The sequence below is a fragment of the Akanthomyces muscarius genome, chromosome 2 (genome assembly GCF_028009165.1).
Source record: "Akanthomyces muscarius strain Ve6 chromosome 2, whole genome shotgun sequence".
Classification (NCBI taxonomy): Eukaryota; Fungi; Ascomycota; class Sordariomycetes; order Hypocreales; family Cordycipitaceae; genus Akanthomyces; species Akanthomyces muscarius.
This window is the reverse complement of record NC_079242.1, coordinates 3,142,662-3,158,721: the sequence shown is the minus strand read 5'-3', so window position 1 is coordinate 3,158,721 and position 16,060 is coordinate 3,142,662. Positions and strand designations below refer to the sequence as shown.

Here is a 16,060-nt window from a genome sequence, read left to right as displayed (position 1 = left end):
AAAGTGACAGTAGTCAAGCAAAAATGGCTTGTACTTATTAGCGTTTACCAGACCCTCGCTGCATCTTGCGCATGGCTTCGCGGTGCGCGTCAAGGAGGTCACCGCTACGCATGCGATCGTCAAAGGCACGGTCAGAAAATTCTTTATCGCGGCGCTGCATCTCTCTTCTCTGAGCCTCAGCCTCCTTTTGGCCCATCAGAACGTGGCGCTGCATCTCAATGTTGCGCTGCACCTCGGCTTCACGCCCGCCAAGTAGCGAGTTGGTAGACGCAAAGGGAGTTTCGCGGCCACCGCTGCTCATCATTGGATTGCCAGCGCGCAGGTCCTGCGAAACAGACATGCGGAAGTTGGCAAGCTGGGTATCTCGAACGGCCTGTGTGGGGAGGCCCGAGTTTCTCTGGGGCTGGTGAGAGTTGAAAGTGAGGTTGTCAACACCGCCATGACTGCTACCGGCACGGCTCTCGCTGCGGTTCAGGGAATATGACGACTCGTTCATCGACATGCGGCTACCGAGAATCATGGAGCGGCGTTGGCTCAATGGAATTTCGTCGGGATCCGAGGCAAATGCAGCGGCGTACATGGGGTAGTTGTGTATTGAGCCAGCGTCGCTAGCGGCAGCTGTGGGAGGGGCCGGTGTGGCCTGCATCTCGCCAATAGTGTTCACAAGGCTCCCTTGTGACCTGGTGCGGAGGAACATCTCACGTTGTCCAAGAAGTGTTTGTGGACTGGCGTAGGAAACAATCCCAGGGACAGCGGCGGGCTTGACAAATTGGCTGGCTTCCAGGACCGGACTGGCTTCCATGGCTGGGTGTTCGTCCTCCTCGTGAGCTACTGGCAACACACCAGAAGCATCAGTGACACTTCGCTCTTCCTCGGGAATCGGTTGAACTGTCGGGGAAATTTTGCGCATATTTGTAGAAGAGGCAGACCGCAATCTAGGGGCGGCGGTGGTGTCGGTCGGCGAAACGGGGCTAGACGTATCGCGCGGTGATGTGGTAGCCACTGGAATTATCATCTGCGTGGGTTCAGCCTCAGCTGGTACCGGTGTTTGCGGTTTCGCACTGGCAATGGACATTGTAGACATTCTTGATTGTGACCGCGGAAGCGCGGGCGCGGGCGCTCCGTCTTCTGCGGTCCTTTGCAGTTCCTCGATATTGACCGGCTTGGCGCGCTCCTTGGCAGCCTTTTTGGTGCGAACGGGCTTCTCAACTGGCAGCTGATCCATATCAGGCAGATCAGCATTGCTGAGATGCTTAGCCCACTCATTGGTCCGGTAAGACAACGCAACTCGAGACAGCGAGCTTGGAAGGCGCTCTCTGGTCAGGCTCACAGGGCCGGACATCTCAGATGCAATAGACTTAGGCATCTCTGATTGCGGCGCATAGACCGACTCGTCAGGGGCCTCTGACTCGGCGGGGCCGGCCACCACCTGAGAGCGGAAGCTGCTTCGCTTGTTTTGAGATGCCGTGCTTTGTCTCGTTGCCTTCTTCGATGTTACACTAGCTTGGTCGACTGCAGTCGTGTGCGCCGGAGGGGCTTCAGCATCCTTCAGCTCATCCTTTTCTTCTGCTTCATCCACAGCCTTCACTTCGGCCTCCGGGTCATTATCGCCATCATCCAGGTCGATTGAGCGACGCTCGCCACCACTCACACTCTCCAAGTCCACTGTAGCGGCGAGTGACTCGTTATCTTGGTTTTGGCGATGGGGTTTCATCTGCGTCAGAAGCATTTCGGTACTCTCGCCGCCGTTGTGTGCGAGCTCGGGAGTGTGCGAAGAGCGGCCAGATCGTTGGGATAGACTTCGAAGCAGATCAGCGGATCCTCGGGATAGGCGCTTGACCACTGAATGTCTTTGGTCGCGGCGTGGAGCTACCGACGTCAGATCCTCGTCGGCATCGTCGGCAAAAGTCGCGACGGAAGATCGCTCAGATCGCGCGCGGTGGCCCTTGGGTACGTTGAATGGTAAAGGTACGACATCAGGTGAAGGTGTGACCATCTGCGAGTGTGCAAGAGCCCTGCCACTGGTGGCAGGATTGCCAGAGGCACGCCTGTTCTGGGTTGAAATTTTCGAGCTGCGCTGTCCGACGGCGGTAGGTTGTTGTGGAACATCTACACCTTCATCCACCTTCTCGTTAACCACCATGTCTTGGTCACCCGCGACCATTTCATCGCCTTCACCCTCGTGAATTTCATCAGCACCAACTCGCACAGTCACTCCACCGTCTTCTCCTTCGCCAGCCATTAGCTGGTCCATGCCGCTCTGACCGCATTCCGACAGTTCGCTCATTTCAGTTGCCTCGCCAGAGCCCTTTCTGGCAGCATAAACCCTGCTGCGAGACAGGTCCTTTTCATGGACCTCTCCGTTTTCAGTAAGGTGCGAAGCTGTGATACTCTCAGCGCCCCCATCACCATATACGCGTTCCCATTCAGCCCGATCCCGAGCGTTCGCTTCTTCGATTTGCCGGCCAACAGTCTCCTCCTCCTCCTCGAGATTTCGCTGGCCTTCAGCGCGGAGTGCAGCCCGCTTCTCGCGCTTCTCGCGCACGATTTTCCAGAGTCTGACCTGCGACATGGTGGCCACAAGGAATATTATCACGATGGCTGCGGTTTCAACTCGAATGCCTCTGGTGACTGGATAGGTATCCGCCCCGAGAGGGAAAAGGTTGTCATTGAGTGCCCAGATCCAAGCCCAGAATTCCTTGAGGCCGGCGCGGCTGAAGCAGTCGATTCCTAAAACTGCTATAGTGGCACCGGCAAAAGCGATGGAAACAATCAGAGACCAGTCGCGAGTGAAGCGGCTGAAATAAAAGGCGAAGCCCACGAGCGTGAAGCAGGCGATGAAAATGGCTTTCGAGGCCGTCGAATGGAGCAGACCGCCAGGGACCAAGCAAAGTAGCCACATGCTAAAGCAAAAACCTCCAAGAGCACAGCCCAGCCCTTCAGTCAATTCCTTGAAGAAAATGGACGCCGCGCCAATTGCACAGCCAGAGAGGATAATGGCTGCGACGTAGCCTCCTTGCAATGCATTGCTCAACGGAACATTCATGACATAGACAATGAGAACCGTGACACCCAATGCTGCCATGTATGCGGTCGAGAAGAATGCATGGATCCAGGGATTCTTGATTCCGATAAGAGCGTAGACCAGACCGGTGAGCATCATGATAATTCCCGCCACGCCCCATCCTGGTGTAAGTACCGGCGCAAGAGGTAGCTGTCCGTGAGGAATTGTAACTGAGCAGTGTTAGTTGGAAGAGATCGCATCGGTGCAGAGCATGTTTCGCTCACCATTGAGGAAAGTCGAGTTCCCCGACAAGCTGGGCGTGGGAGTGCTTGCCGTGCTCGTTCCGCTCGCGGTGCTATTATGGCTGTCCGTTGCAGTGCCAGTGAGCGATGCACTCAAATCGCCAGAAGCAGACTTGGAGCTGCTGTCGTTGTTACCATCGTCTCCTTTGCCAGTCTCGACGGGTGGTTTGGTTGTGGCTGGTGGTGCGCCGCCTGCGGTCGGCGTCGCGTCGTCGGCTCGTCGGATAACTTGGAAGCTCTGGGCTGTAGCAAGCTGCAATGCCAAGATGAGGCAGAGCAAGGCGCAAATTCGGAAGGGCTTAAGAAACATGGCGAGTAAAGGCGGCAGTCGAGGCCGTCTTTCGAAGAGAGCGTTGAATAGACGTCCAGAGGTCTCACGACTTTCTACTTGGACCAGCAAACCATAACTGGGAGAGGAACAAGAGTGAAAAGGCAGGGACGCTGCCTCGCAGTATTAAAAGAGATGTCTCTCTAGGCGACGGAAGAAGAAGCAAAGTCTGGCGTGTAATTACGCTGGACACACCAATGTGAGACACGCTTTTGGTCCGGTCTCGTCGTCCAAGGTGGCCAGTGGGGAGGCTGCCAGATGGGAGAGACACGCAGGGGAGGGAAGTGTGATGCGTTGCCACACCGATCGCAGAGCATATAGCTAGATCAGAGAAGGAAATAGTGGTAGGGGAGTGGGCAGGGCTCCGAGGGAGGGAGATATTAACGAGGGTTTTTGAGAGGGAACGGACGGTGTAGGGGAGGAAGAAGTAGTGAAGTATACGGAGGACGGAGGCACAGCCTGAAAAAAGAAGAGGTCACGGCAGGGTACACGAGATAGACAAGCAGAACACCAAATGCACGGAACAGCAGCGCGGAAGAAGGCGATTGGCAGAGAAGTGCCTACAGTAGATTTGGTTGCAGACAGCAGTCGGTACTTTTTGGCCGAACCGGAGAAGGCCAGCTGCTGGGGGCCAATGCATGGGAGCTGGAGTGGAGAGATGGCGATGCACCACGGCCGTGACAGACAGCCAGGACGGCACGCATCCCAGGTTAGTCGGGAGCCAATTTCCCATGGTGCCACCCAGAGCATCGACGCATAGCGGCGGCGGACATGAGCTGGATGCATGCATAGCACAATGGAGGCGTGCATGCAGGCCCAGAGGCTCAGCCAGGGGCGTACGGGCGCCGGGCACAAAGGGACCGGCAAGAGCGAGCCGCGGAAAATGACTTGAAGCAGACCGTAATCAGCCTGCCCCCAGAGATATGAAGAGCGTTCGTTGCTGGTGTTTTGCAGGCAGCGCGATGCAGTCGAGAATACTGGTCGATAGATGAATGCGGATAGTGGGAGCGGCAGGGCGACGACGTTTAGGTTTGCAGGGGAGGGGAGTTTTCGAGTTCCACACGAAGCCGTCCCAGCAAAATGGGACGCGCCAGTTTGGGCCAGAGTGTGCTGGTTTCAACCAATCCATGTTCAGCCACAGCCCGCCAGGAGTGCCAGGTACCGTAAAGTGCCTGGCAAACCTGGCCACAGCACTAATGCAGCCCACGGCCGCCCAGAGCTCAGGTGGAGGCTCGCTACCTACCCTCTAGACTGCTCCAGATTATTAGTGGGCAGGAGGGGCGGCCGAAGCGGTAGACGGCGCTGTAAGCACTCCGCACTCAGGTACCATCTTGTACCTGGCAACTGGCTGTAAGGGCCTTCACCTGTGGGAAGCAAAAGATAGGTACCCGTCCAAAACTTTCCCATGACCACCACCACCACCAGCAAACGGCAGCAATGCATCGAACCTGGCAAAGCTGCGTCTCTCCCAATTCCATCAAACGAAAACAAACAACACACCGCCGCATCATCACAATCTAGAATGCCCATACTGTATTCCAGGAATGTGAAAAATATCCCCCGCGCCTAGCGCCCGTTGCGTCGGCTGGAATGCTGCTGGGCCACCTTCTTTTTCGATTGAGCAGTCGCTGTACAAGTCCAACGCGGTGCAGACTGTGCAGCAACCAGACACTGCATGACACGATGCGCCTTGTATCACATCTTGGGGCAACCACAGTCCTTGGCAATATAGCCCCTCTGTGCTCGGGGCTCGGACAAGCCGCTTACTCGCCGACGCCGGCACCAGCCGAAATACAATCTGCGACCATATCAGCGACCTGAGCAGGCAGGGTATCATTTACAGTAACTGGAACCTGTCGAGACATGAGAATACACTCAACAACAGCGTCCGGCCCATGTGCAGGTTCCTTCCCTTTTCTGCATTTGATTTCTGTTAGTAAACGGCTGACGGTCGGTGATACCAGGCGGTGCAGGGCGCTGATAGCTGCCAAACTGCCAGCTGCCACACAACCATGCGATGCAAGCGAGCCATTTGGCCATCCAGGAAATTGCGATGCGCCACAAGATCGGCCGCCACGCCCGCCACCACATCCTCCCCTGGCCAATGCCATCATCGACCACCTCACCCTCCTGAGCTGTTTTTGTCATCATCTCGTTCCGCCTTCACATTGTTCTACGTGTATCCAGTTGCCAAGCAAGCTCCTTGCTAATATTTCGCCATCAGCCAAATTCGCTGGAACAGACAGCACGAACACGTCTCACCGACATGCTCCCATCTTCAGCCTCAGCGTCTCGCAAACCAGCCTCGTCGTCCACCCCGGCCTGCTAGCTTCCTCATCAGCTCTTCGCCCTTTGTCTCTCCACTCCCGGATCGAAGCCTCCTCTGGCTGCAATTTAGCACTGCGACTTTGCATCGATCGGTTTTCTGCCCTAGTTGGGCAATAGCCCGGCTCTCCTTATTAACCAGGATCACATCCAAGACAGGCGCTTCCTGGGGGTATCACCGTTGCCTTTATTTAATAATGTGTCGGTCTGCTATCTGCTTCTGGCTCGTTGATGGCTTAATAAAGTCTTCATCAGTGGTCGACTCAGACGCGCTTTCCACGGAGGAACGAGGTCCAGACACCTCCTCCCGCACTGCCCCCTTGGTCGCAATATCAGCTCAAGTGCCTAATAATGGCGGCATGGCGTCCCTGTACCCACTTTGACAACATTGTTCAATGAATAGCATTGCCAGCAAGAAGCTTCATGCACGAAATACAGTGGTCAAGCGATTATAGCTTCTCATGTATACCATATCCAGCCCCGGCATGACGCAGATGCTTCCATCGCATGCTCGACAGCACACAAGACATGCAGCGCTCTCCCGTTCACCGCTTGAGGCCAACCCGGCACCCGGTGCTTCAATTGCCCCGGCCACGCTGTCAAACCGCCATGTAAGCGTCTCTTATTGGACCTGAAACAAAATGCAGACAATGCCAGGCCCGGACTTATCTGCATTTCGCCACTTGCGCTGGCTGTTGCTTGGGGCTCGTGCATTGGAAAGCGGCCTCTTGTTTGCAACCTCAGCGGAGTAGTCGGCCTCCTGCATCCATGTCCAAAGCTTCGTGGGCGGCGCCTGGTGTGTCCAGTGTCCCGTGCCTAACGTGCCTCTTCCCGCAACCCCTTGTTCGTCGTTCCATGCACAACATGGTGAGCAAATAAATATAGTGCCCACTGGCATGACATATTCTCCGACAGTTTGCCAAATCATCCGAAATCTGGTTTCCAATTCGAGCAGTACAGATTTGCAATTTTGTGTTTGTCTGTTCATCGCGTCAGACAATGAGGCTCGTGCTGCCAGCCAATGCAACCAATGCAAAAGGAGTAGTGACGAATTCTTCCTTCTTTGAGCCTGGCACTGACAGCACACATCTCATTTCCATTAAGATGAATGGTACGCTGTCCAAAAGCAACTCCACGTCTAGCGTCGTTTGCTCTTCTGATAAAATAGTTCTGTCAAGGTTGGCGGGCGTATCAGTAGCGGACTCACTCAAAAAGCAAATATACACTACGACGTGGACGTGGTGGATACGCATCCCCAATTCTCAACCACCACCAGAAGATCGAGTTGCGACGCGCTTCCAACACTTTTTGACGTTGTACTAGCTCGTTGGCTTGGAAGAAAAAAAAGCAACAAGGCCATCTATTGAAGCCCATGCTTCGGGGAGATGGACCCTTACACACGTACTATCCCAACTGAGACTACCCATCAGCGCCAGCCATGGCAAAAGCCACGAGCTTCCTTTCTTCTCTTTGTGAGTAAGTTTCATGCAGGGTGAGATTTGCAGCTGCTTTCCTATTAGCGTCTGCTCAACGCGTCCATTCAGTTTTGAGGAAGAAGATTGGTCAAGCCAAAGTTAAAACGCGTCCTGCTGTGAGCGCTTTGATCCCGTCATTGTTCACGCGCAATCTCAAATCATTAGGGGTTCCTTTTTTGGGGGGGGGGCCACCAAGAACAACAAAACGGGCCGTCTTTAATGCCTGTCGGCAAGTTTCGGTTTCTTACTGAGACGTCTATGCTGAGGATTCGAGGGACACGAGTCGGCAGGCAACCCTGAGCAGAGTCAAGCTCGCCCCAAGAATGCAAATCTAAAGCGACCATGGGTTCAATTATTTTCTCAAGTCTTCGGACGCTATTTTAAACAAGAAAGAGGATGCAGAAGAGTGCAAGTGGATATAATAATAATAGAGGCGTAAAAAAAGAAAGGTAAAACGTAAGTGGTATCGTGTCGGCTGTGCAGCGATGCCGGACAAAAATCAACATCGCGTAATGTTGCTGCAAAACCCATTAAGAATGGAAAAGAAAAGTCAAGCTTTTTGTGCGCTCTGACGCCCAATCCAAGAGATGAATAGTAGAGAAAAGGGGGAAAGAAAGAGGGAAACGTCACTCAGATCACATAACATCCGCACACAAGGAAACTCCATTCTCGTCAAGCATTCATCATTTGCGTGCCAGGCGCGAGGGCATCTTATCGCCACTGTAGCGCGGCTGACCGGCCGTCTTGCTCCCTCGGGAGCCTCTCGCAGACGCTTTGCCACCTCCTCCTCCCGCACGAGCACCTCCATTGCTGCTGCTGGCTGCGGCCGTATTCCTCTTCCTGCTGCTCCCGCCGCGGTCGTTGTTGTTGTTGCTGCGCGAGAGCAGCCACTTGACGGGCATGAGCAGGAGCTGCAGCACGGCGTTGAACGGAAACAGCGCGAGGGCGACGACGGAGTCGAAGGCGCGCACCAGGATGCTGCTCCTGTTGCTGTTCTTGGCGGCGACGGCGGCGAGCGCAATGGCGTCCTCGACGCGGGCATCCATGGCGGCAAAGTGCGCGTCGACGTGCGACTGCAGCAGCGTCGACTTTTTCTCGTAGCGGCGCACGGCGCGGTTCAGCGCGTCGAGCTCCGGTTGGATGGCGTTACGGACGTCCTTTGTCAGGACGGCTTCCTGCGCGGCCTTGGCCGTCTCCTCGTCCTCCTCGGGCAGGACGTTGCTGTTGTTGTTGTTGTTGTTGCTGCCGCTGCGCGGCGGGGGGGCAGGGTCGGACTCGAGGGCGTCGAGGCGCTCGAGCATGGCATTGATGCGCAGGCTGTTGGTGGTGGGCAGCGTGCCAAAGGGGTTGCTGCTGCTGTGGACGACGCGCTGCAGGTGCAGCGTGCGCGCCTGGACCAGCTTGATCATGTGCGAGAGCACGCGCACCTCGGAGACGAGGATGAAGATGGTCAGGTTGTAGTTGGAGACGAGGCCCTCGGAAGGGCGGCTCAGCTGCGAGCGAATCATGTGCAGGATGAAGGCGCTGATGAGCGGCAGCGAGAAGCACGACACGAGCGCCATGACCTCGTGCAGGTAGAGCTCGCTGAGGGCAGACTGCTGCTTGGCCGAGGCTGTTGCCGTTGTCTTCTTGTCCGTCGCAGCCTCTTCCCGCGGGGCCGTTGCTTCTTCCGGGACGTCGTCCAGGTGCGACGCTCCGTCTGCGTATTCCTCGTCGTCGTCGTCATCGCTATCCTCGTCGTCGTCAAAGACCTCGTCCGCGGCGTTCTCCTCGTGTTCGATGCGCACCTGCTGCGCCGAGTGGTACCACAACCTGTTGTGTGTGTGTGTCAGCCCTTTGGAAATCGTCGTTGTACAAAACCACGGCCTCGCCGCGAGTGTCGACAGAAATCAAAGCATCTCTCTTACCAAGGCTGCGTGACCGACCAGTGCAAAAAGACACCCGCCAAGCCGAGTAGCATGATGTCCGTCGTCACGGCGCTGCCATTCTTGAAGAGCGCGCCGGCAATGGCGGGCAGCAAGGCAAAGGCCAGCGACAGGCCGGCCAGCGACGACAGCTCGGGGCCTTGCTCGCCGGCGCTGCTGCTGCTGCCTTGGGCGGCTTTGCCGTGCGGATTCAGGATCGACCGGGCCTCGTTGACGCCGTAGTCGGAAAAGTTGGAGCTCCTCCTAGGTGGCGGATGCGGCGACTCAAAGGCGCTCGAGTCCGAGGACAATCGGCGCGTAGACGTCTCGGCGGCCGTCTTGGCCCGTCGCAAGGCATGTCCTGGCGGCGCACCGATACCCGTGCTCGTGGCCGTGGCCGTTGTCGTCGTCGCTGGGTTGTTGCCGTCAGCTTTGTTGCCACCGCCGCTCTTCGCATGACGTAACGACGGTCGGGCAGCGGTCGACGGAGAGGCGTCATCGGCCATGCTTGCTGAGTTGCATTCGCAAAGGCGCGCGCAGAGAGCGAATGTCGGTCAGCGCAAGGGCAATGGCAGGGGCTGTTGAGGCGTAAAAAAAAAAAGGGCGCGGCTGTTAGCAAAGACCAAGGTTCGGATTTCGTCGTTGCTGAGTGTCGGTAGAAATGTTGCGGTGGCAAGCCTCGGCCGACGTGGGAAAGGCGGGATGCGGCTAAGACAGTGAGTGGTGCTGTACCCAGGACTGGCCAGTGTTCACGTCACCACCCCGCGCCAGGCACAAAAATAACACACGTTAGGTAGCGTCTGAAATCTCAAGTGCGTGCTTTGATGATGAGCTGATGTTTTTTCGGGTCCCTGAATCGGTCGTCCCTGCAGAACGGGATGAAAAGCCAAAAGGCCACTCGTCTTGCCGTTGGATGGGACGAAACGGTCCACAGTGTAAATCCTATCGACAGCCACAGTCTGGGGTACAGTGCCAATCAGTGGGTAGAGGTCAAGCCTATCGCCTGATTTTTATCGATGCGAGAATGGACTTTCTCGGAATATATACGCGTCCATATATCAAACCAGTGGTGTATAGCGCGAAAGTGTAAACGCCAATACTGTCACCGTCTCTTTTTCTTGTTCATTTCAACATAGCGTCTAGCATGTGACGGTAGTGGGACATTGAGATGTCACGGGAGTTGTAATATAACATCGCCCCAACCCGGGAGAAGTGCTGCTAATCTCCGAATAAAGGGCTCGTTGATTTCTTTTCCGAACAAATCTTTACCTGCTTGAATTCTCAAAAGCCACTTTTAATTAGTCTGACCTGCAGCGAGCTGGCAATGTAGTCCTACGGCAGCTACCCTATTCACCAACACGACGTCATCACCAACATTAGAGTGAGTCTGAAGATAGGTAACAAATTTCCTGTTCTCTCCGTAGGCCCAAAAATCACCCTTCCAGATACGCCAAACGTCCTTCTAAAAATACATACTGTACATGATCCTCTATACTCCCCCTTTTTGACTTGCACGCTCTGCTGGAGAGTCCTCATGCTCGACCGACACCTCTGTCGTCCGCTCAATAATTATGCGATCTGATGCGTCTGTCCTCATCGAAGCTGTGTCGCCAATATGATTGCTTCGCGTTGCGCTACTCTGTTTGCTTTGGGTGCCGCTTCCCAAACTGGTGCTTATCGTCCGCGCCAGCCGCGAGAGCGTGCCCTCTTTGCTGGATTGGCTGGACTGCGTCGCGGTCGAGTCATGATAGGCCTTCGCGTAGCGGTCGGATTGCGTGGGTCCCTGGTACGGGCGCCAGTTGATATTGTCGTTGGGGTCGTCGCGAGATCGGTTCGGTCGATTCATGGTGCCGAGCCGGTAGTATGGGTCGCGCGACGGGTTGGTGGTGCTGGTCCGCGAGCGCTTCGAGGAGCTCACGTCTGCGCTCTCGAGGACGTAGGTCGGGTCAAAGTGGCGCAGGAAAGGCTTGAGCGTCGTGACGCAGGACGCAATGATGGAAAAGTGTAGCACGGCCTGGGTGAAGATGCTGGGCACGATGCTGGTGAGTGTCGGATCCCAGTTACGGGCAGGGGCCAGGTATTTGAGACGAAACCCGATGAAAACGATAAGTCTGTTGAAAGTGTTAGTTATCTCGGTAAAGACGACTGCCCTGGAATCTGCACCGACAGTAGTTTTACGCCAAAGGCACCAAGGATGTAGATACGCTTCCGCAGCGTCATCTGGAGACTCCAGACTAGATGGGCGGCTAAAAGCCATATCGACAGTTCGATGACCACTCCAGTGATTTCTATAGACAACCACCGAGTGAACTGTGCAAGAAGTTAGCCAGGAAATGGACCCCTCTTCGACGGCAGGGTGCCAATTACCAATGGTTGAGTTCCGTCCAGTGTAGACCATGGGCGACCAATGTTGCCACGGATAGCTATTGCCAGGGCTGAAGCTGCTGTCCAAACTCCTGAAACGCCAGCTAATGCTCGGGCTGGTCGTGTTTGCGGACCGGATTGGGCCATGTGACTGATGAAGAGCGATGCTGAAGCTCGGCAGAGCCCTTGTGCCAGCACATAGAGGAACTCAGTGATGTAGAGCAGCTGCAAGTTGGCAGGATTAGTCTCGAAAAATGAAGCAGGATATTGGGAAATGTTCTGTTTTCTTGTCACCTTTTCTAGTATAGGTCGATGCTCTGGCTCTATCGCGGCCAGTGGTTTTCCATATCCGAAATGTATAGCACGATACGTGCAAGCTACATGCACCACAATCGTCGCCTGAACGAAAAAAGTCAGTGAACAGGAGCGTCTCAAAGAACAGTCCCTTCACCTACAAGAGATAGAGACAGACAGTAGTCATCCAACCCCCATGTTTTGGTTCGAAGTTTGGCCCACGCCCTAATCAGAAACGTCGATGCTGACCAGGCCAGGAACATGCCCATGGGTGCCGTCAACCACGAAGCGCGGTTCTCGTCCATTTCCCCTCTCTCTCGGCCTTGCTGCTGCACAGCGCCGTCATAGAAAAGTTGCAACGCAGACAACCATCTAGAGCAAAACACGCGACCGTTGAAGACAGCTTAAATGACAGGCAAAGGATGGTGTGCAAGAGGACGAACAAAGATTCAATGCAAAAGCAGGAAGTAGGTAGAAGAAGATTGGCGAGCGCGCGAGATCGGATGAAAGCGAAAATTCCAAACCACAGAGGGGATACACAGGGTTAAATTAGAGCATCGAATGAGGTGACACGGATCGAGAGACAAAGAAACGGTGCAGAGCTCCGCATGGCAGTGTTACCCGGGGAGGGAAGCCATGCAGCCCCGTGGATTGGGAGGAACAAACATGGTCCGGCTGTGATCTGCCTGGAGAACAAGGAAAACTCCATCCAAAGACAGGCTCGTTAATTTAGGCTTTCCAGGGCGAATCGCGGGTACCCCTAATGACAAGATTCCAGACTCCTCCTGTGCTGGGCCTCATCTCGAGAGATATGGCTTTACCCTTGGCACGGATGCCGCAGCGAGACACGGCAAAGAATTCCTTGCAACTAAATAGGCTTCAGCGCATTATTAAGTTAAACCAGTGGCGCGCAGAGCACTATCCAGACCCCTGTAGCGGTTGGAGAATCTAGAAGCGCCAGGGGGGGTTATTATAAGACAAAGAGAAACGAACTGCCTGCAGGCTGCAGGACACTGAAGCATACGAACAATGGTGAATCCATGCAGCTGCTTCTCTGCGCGCCACGTAGTTTCTCCTTGACAAGCACGAAGCAGCAGCTGCAGCTACTCGCTCGTGCGTCAAAAGCAGTGCGCATCTACCTACTTCTTCATGGGTCTTGACTCGCCGACCCGTGTGCAACGACTGTGTGGCAGCCAAAAGTTTTGCCTCCTCATCAGCCCAGAAGCCACCCTTGTCCGGGTGTCGCAAGACCAAGCCCCATCTGGTGCCCTTTTTGTCCATCACCGTTAATCAGGCTGGCTGGCTCGGTGACTGGAGCTGCTGCCCCCCTGTCCCCTTGGCCCTGTGCCCCCTAGTCCCCCCCCCGACAGCTGGCTGGTGAATGGGATGGAGAAAACTTCCACTGACACGTCAAAACGAGGTCGATAGCCGTTGCCCCGATGAGCTATGCCCCTCCACCCAAGGGCCCTCATCTCGGACGGAGCGTGGCGCCGGCCCGCCACCAGCCGTTGAAACAGTTCGGCTGAGACATGCCCCAGCGAAGAATGGAATGGCAGGCTGAAGGGAACCGCATCATTTTTTCGCAAAGTGGTCGAGACGAAGACCACAGCAGACGAAGGGCTGATCAACAGCACGGAGTTAATGGCGAGCCGACTCAAAACCTGCAGGCAAAGAGCAGCTTCCGCATCCAGTATGATGCGCAGGAAATGGCTCGCAGGGGTGGAACTTGCAAAAATCTTCGGCTCAACTCAGCGGCCTGGCCTGCATAACTAATAAGTTGCGGGGAGCGCGGTCCGCCTCCCTTTACTCCTACTGACTGAATTGGCTTGCCCAGGCTCGGTAACTATCACCTATATTACCCCCACTGGGAGGCCTAATACTGGTACGATTGTTGTTCACAGCGAGCTTTCAGGGCATAGTTCCGCCGCTGCTGCCTATCCCCTGCCTATATTTTATGGCGAAGCTCGCGCTGTGCGAAATTTGTTTGAAAAGTTTAATTCATATCTATAATGCAAATCGTAAATCCGTGTCATGATGCAGGGACGAGGTGCAGAGCATATTGTTAACTTGCAGGGCACCGTCTAAGCGACGTGCGTCTTTCTACCCTCAACCAGCACGACAGGGCCGTCGTACTCATGGCGGCCCTTCACAACGTAGTATATCAAGGCCACTACAATGGTCGGCACAAAGATCGCGATTGACCAGTTGAAGCCACTGGGCGTGACCGGATATGTCTGCGGCCAAAAGGCCCAGAAGAAGCTCCATACCACCACAAAGACGGCCACGGCATTAATGGGCACACCGAACCTCCCGAGAGAAAAGCGAGCATGCGGGAGCGTCTCCGGGTGGTAGATGCGGCGCCAGAGCACACAGCTAATGGAGAAGCAGAAACACTGCATGATGGCGCAGGCGAGCAGCGAGCCGATAGCATAAAGTGCCACCGGGCTGCCAACGTAGATGAGGCTGAGGAGCGCTGCAAACGTGGCTGTCAGGTAATACGCATTGATCGGGATCTTGCGCTCCTTGTCCACCTTGGCCAGCCACGCGGAGTAGGGCAAGCCCTTGTCGCGCGCAAAGGCAAACAGGTCACGACTCACGGCCGCCAGGTACGAAAAGTTGGAGAAGAGCAGGAAGATGCACTGCACAGCCAGCAGGCCCGTGAGCCACGCGTCCGACATGGACTGCTTGAGGACCCAGATGGCGGGATACATGGTCGGCTCGTTGAGCGCCACCGTGACGTCGGGAATGTGGTAGCAGAGCGTGATGACGGTCATGATGTTGAGGAAGAAGTTGATGCCAAACACGCTAATCATGACCTTGGGGACCGCCGACGACGCATTGCGTACTTCCTCCGACATGTGCGCAGCGGCATCCATGCCCGTCTGCGATGTGATGGCAGGCAGCTGGCCGACGAGCACGGCGACGGTCAGGCTGGACCAGCCGCCCGAGTTCTCCCACTTGGTCCAGACGTGCTCTGAGGTGGTGAGCGGCGCGTTGCACCAGACGGGGATGATGAAGGCAAAGTAGGCGAGGATGTTGATGGCGAAGATGGGGTTCTGCCAGTACGGCAGAATCTTGGAGCAGTACACGTTGGCAACCACTGTGAGGCCACAGACGGCGATGGCGAGGAGCGTGCCGTGCCAGTTCTCGAACGAGTAGTCGGGCTTGTGGATCTGGATAATCGCCTGCACCAGGGTGCCGATGAGGAACAGCCCGGATGCGTTGCCGGCCTGGAGTGCGAGGGTAGATGTCCAGCTGCAGGGAGCTTGTTGTTAGCATCGCAAAGCAGGGCGGAAGAAGAGGAGGCAAAAGAATGCTGCTCACCCAGTCAGATAACTCAAGAACTTTTGGTACTTTTCCGGTGCAAACTCGGAAACCCAATGATACTTCGCGCCAGCAATGGGTGCCATGCTCGACATCTCGGCCAGGCTCAGTACGACGGGGACAAAGGCGCAAAAGATCCAGATGTTCGAGTAGATGAGGGCCGGGAGACCGCCATCGCGCAGCGCCGGCGTGATTTGATACAGCGTCATCTCCCAGGCGGCCGTGGCCATGCCGACAAAGGACACCATGGAGAAGAGGCGGTAGTGTCGGATGAGCTCCTGGCTTCGGCCCATGCGCTTCATGGCCTGCGCGTCGTCGTACGTCGACTTGTAGACGTCGGACTCCTCGTTGGAGCCGCCCTCTTCGCGGGCATGCTCGCCCGAGGCCGCCGACGACGCCATTTCAATGACTTCATTCTTGCCGCTGTATTGCTCCTGCACGCCGCCTTGAGAGGCCATCTTTGTCTGTGTTTTATCTCTGAAGGGTGAAATCGACTTGATCCGCTACAGAAACGACATCAGAATAGAGCGAGACATGTAGAACAGTCGAGACAAGGTGACGCCCATGTTTTAATACAGACAGCCACAGGAGTTTCCTGAAGTAAGAACAGGAGGGGTGTATTAAAATGGCCTGGAGCCCAGCCGCTAAGAACCTGCTTCAACAGGGGTCGGAGGAGAATTGCCAACCTGCTGCTCCCAGGATGGAGCTAGTTGACATGAATATGCATGAATAAATTGACT

General features: G+C 55.6%; 4 protein-coding genes across 4 annotated transcripts; all 4 read right to left on the bottom strand.

Moving 5' to 3' along the window:
* Positions 1 to 37: 37 nt before the first annotated feature.
* Positions 38 to 3,616, bottom strand: LMH87_004183 (uncharacterized protein; the record flags this gene model as incomplete). The annotated part of the gene is made up of 2 exons (XM_056195362.1): positions 38 to 3,234; positions 3,289 to 3,616. The coding sequence occupies 2 exons, from the start codon at positions 3,614 to 3,616 to the stop codon at positions 38 to 40; spliced, it is 3,525 nt and encodes a 1,174-aa protein (XP_056048998.1).
* A 4,501-nt stretch (positions 3,617 to 8,117) lies between these two features.
* On the bottom strand, positions 8,118 to 9,844 carry LMH87_004182 (uncharacterized protein; the record flags this gene model as incomplete). The annotated part of the gene is made up of 2 exons (XM_056195361.1): positions 8,118 to 9,246; positions 9,342 to 9,844. The coding sequence occupies 2 exons, from the start codon at positions 9,842 to 9,844 to the stop codon at positions 8,118 to 8,120; spliced, it is 1,632 nt and encodes a 543-aa protein (XP_056048997.1).
* Positions 9,845 to 10,827: 983 nt separating this feature from the next.
* On the bottom strand, positions 10,828 to 12,301 carry LMH87_004181 (uncharacterized protein; the record flags this gene model as incomplete). The annotated part of the gene is made up of 5 exons (XM_056195360.1): positions 10,828 to 11,449; positions 11,506 to 11,648; positions 11,706 to 11,927; positions 11,997 to 12,101; positions 12,158 to 12,301. 5 exons carry the CDS (start codon positions 12,299 to 12,301, stop codon positions 10,828 to 10,830), a joined length of 1,236 nt encoding a protein of 411 aa, XP_056048996.1.
* Positions 12,302 to 14,077: 1,776 nt separating this feature from the next.
* On the bottom strand, positions 14,078 to 15,778 carry LMH87_004180 (uncharacterized protein; the record flags this gene model as incomplete). Its single annotated transcript, XM_056195359.1, has 2 exons — positions 14,078 to 15,251; positions 15,321 to 15,778. The coding sequence occupies 2 exons, from the start codon at positions 15,776 to 15,778 to the stop codon at positions 14,078 to 14,080; spliced, it is 1,632 nt and encodes a 543-aa protein (XP_056048995.1).
* Positions 15,779 to 16,060: the final 282 nt, after the last annotated feature.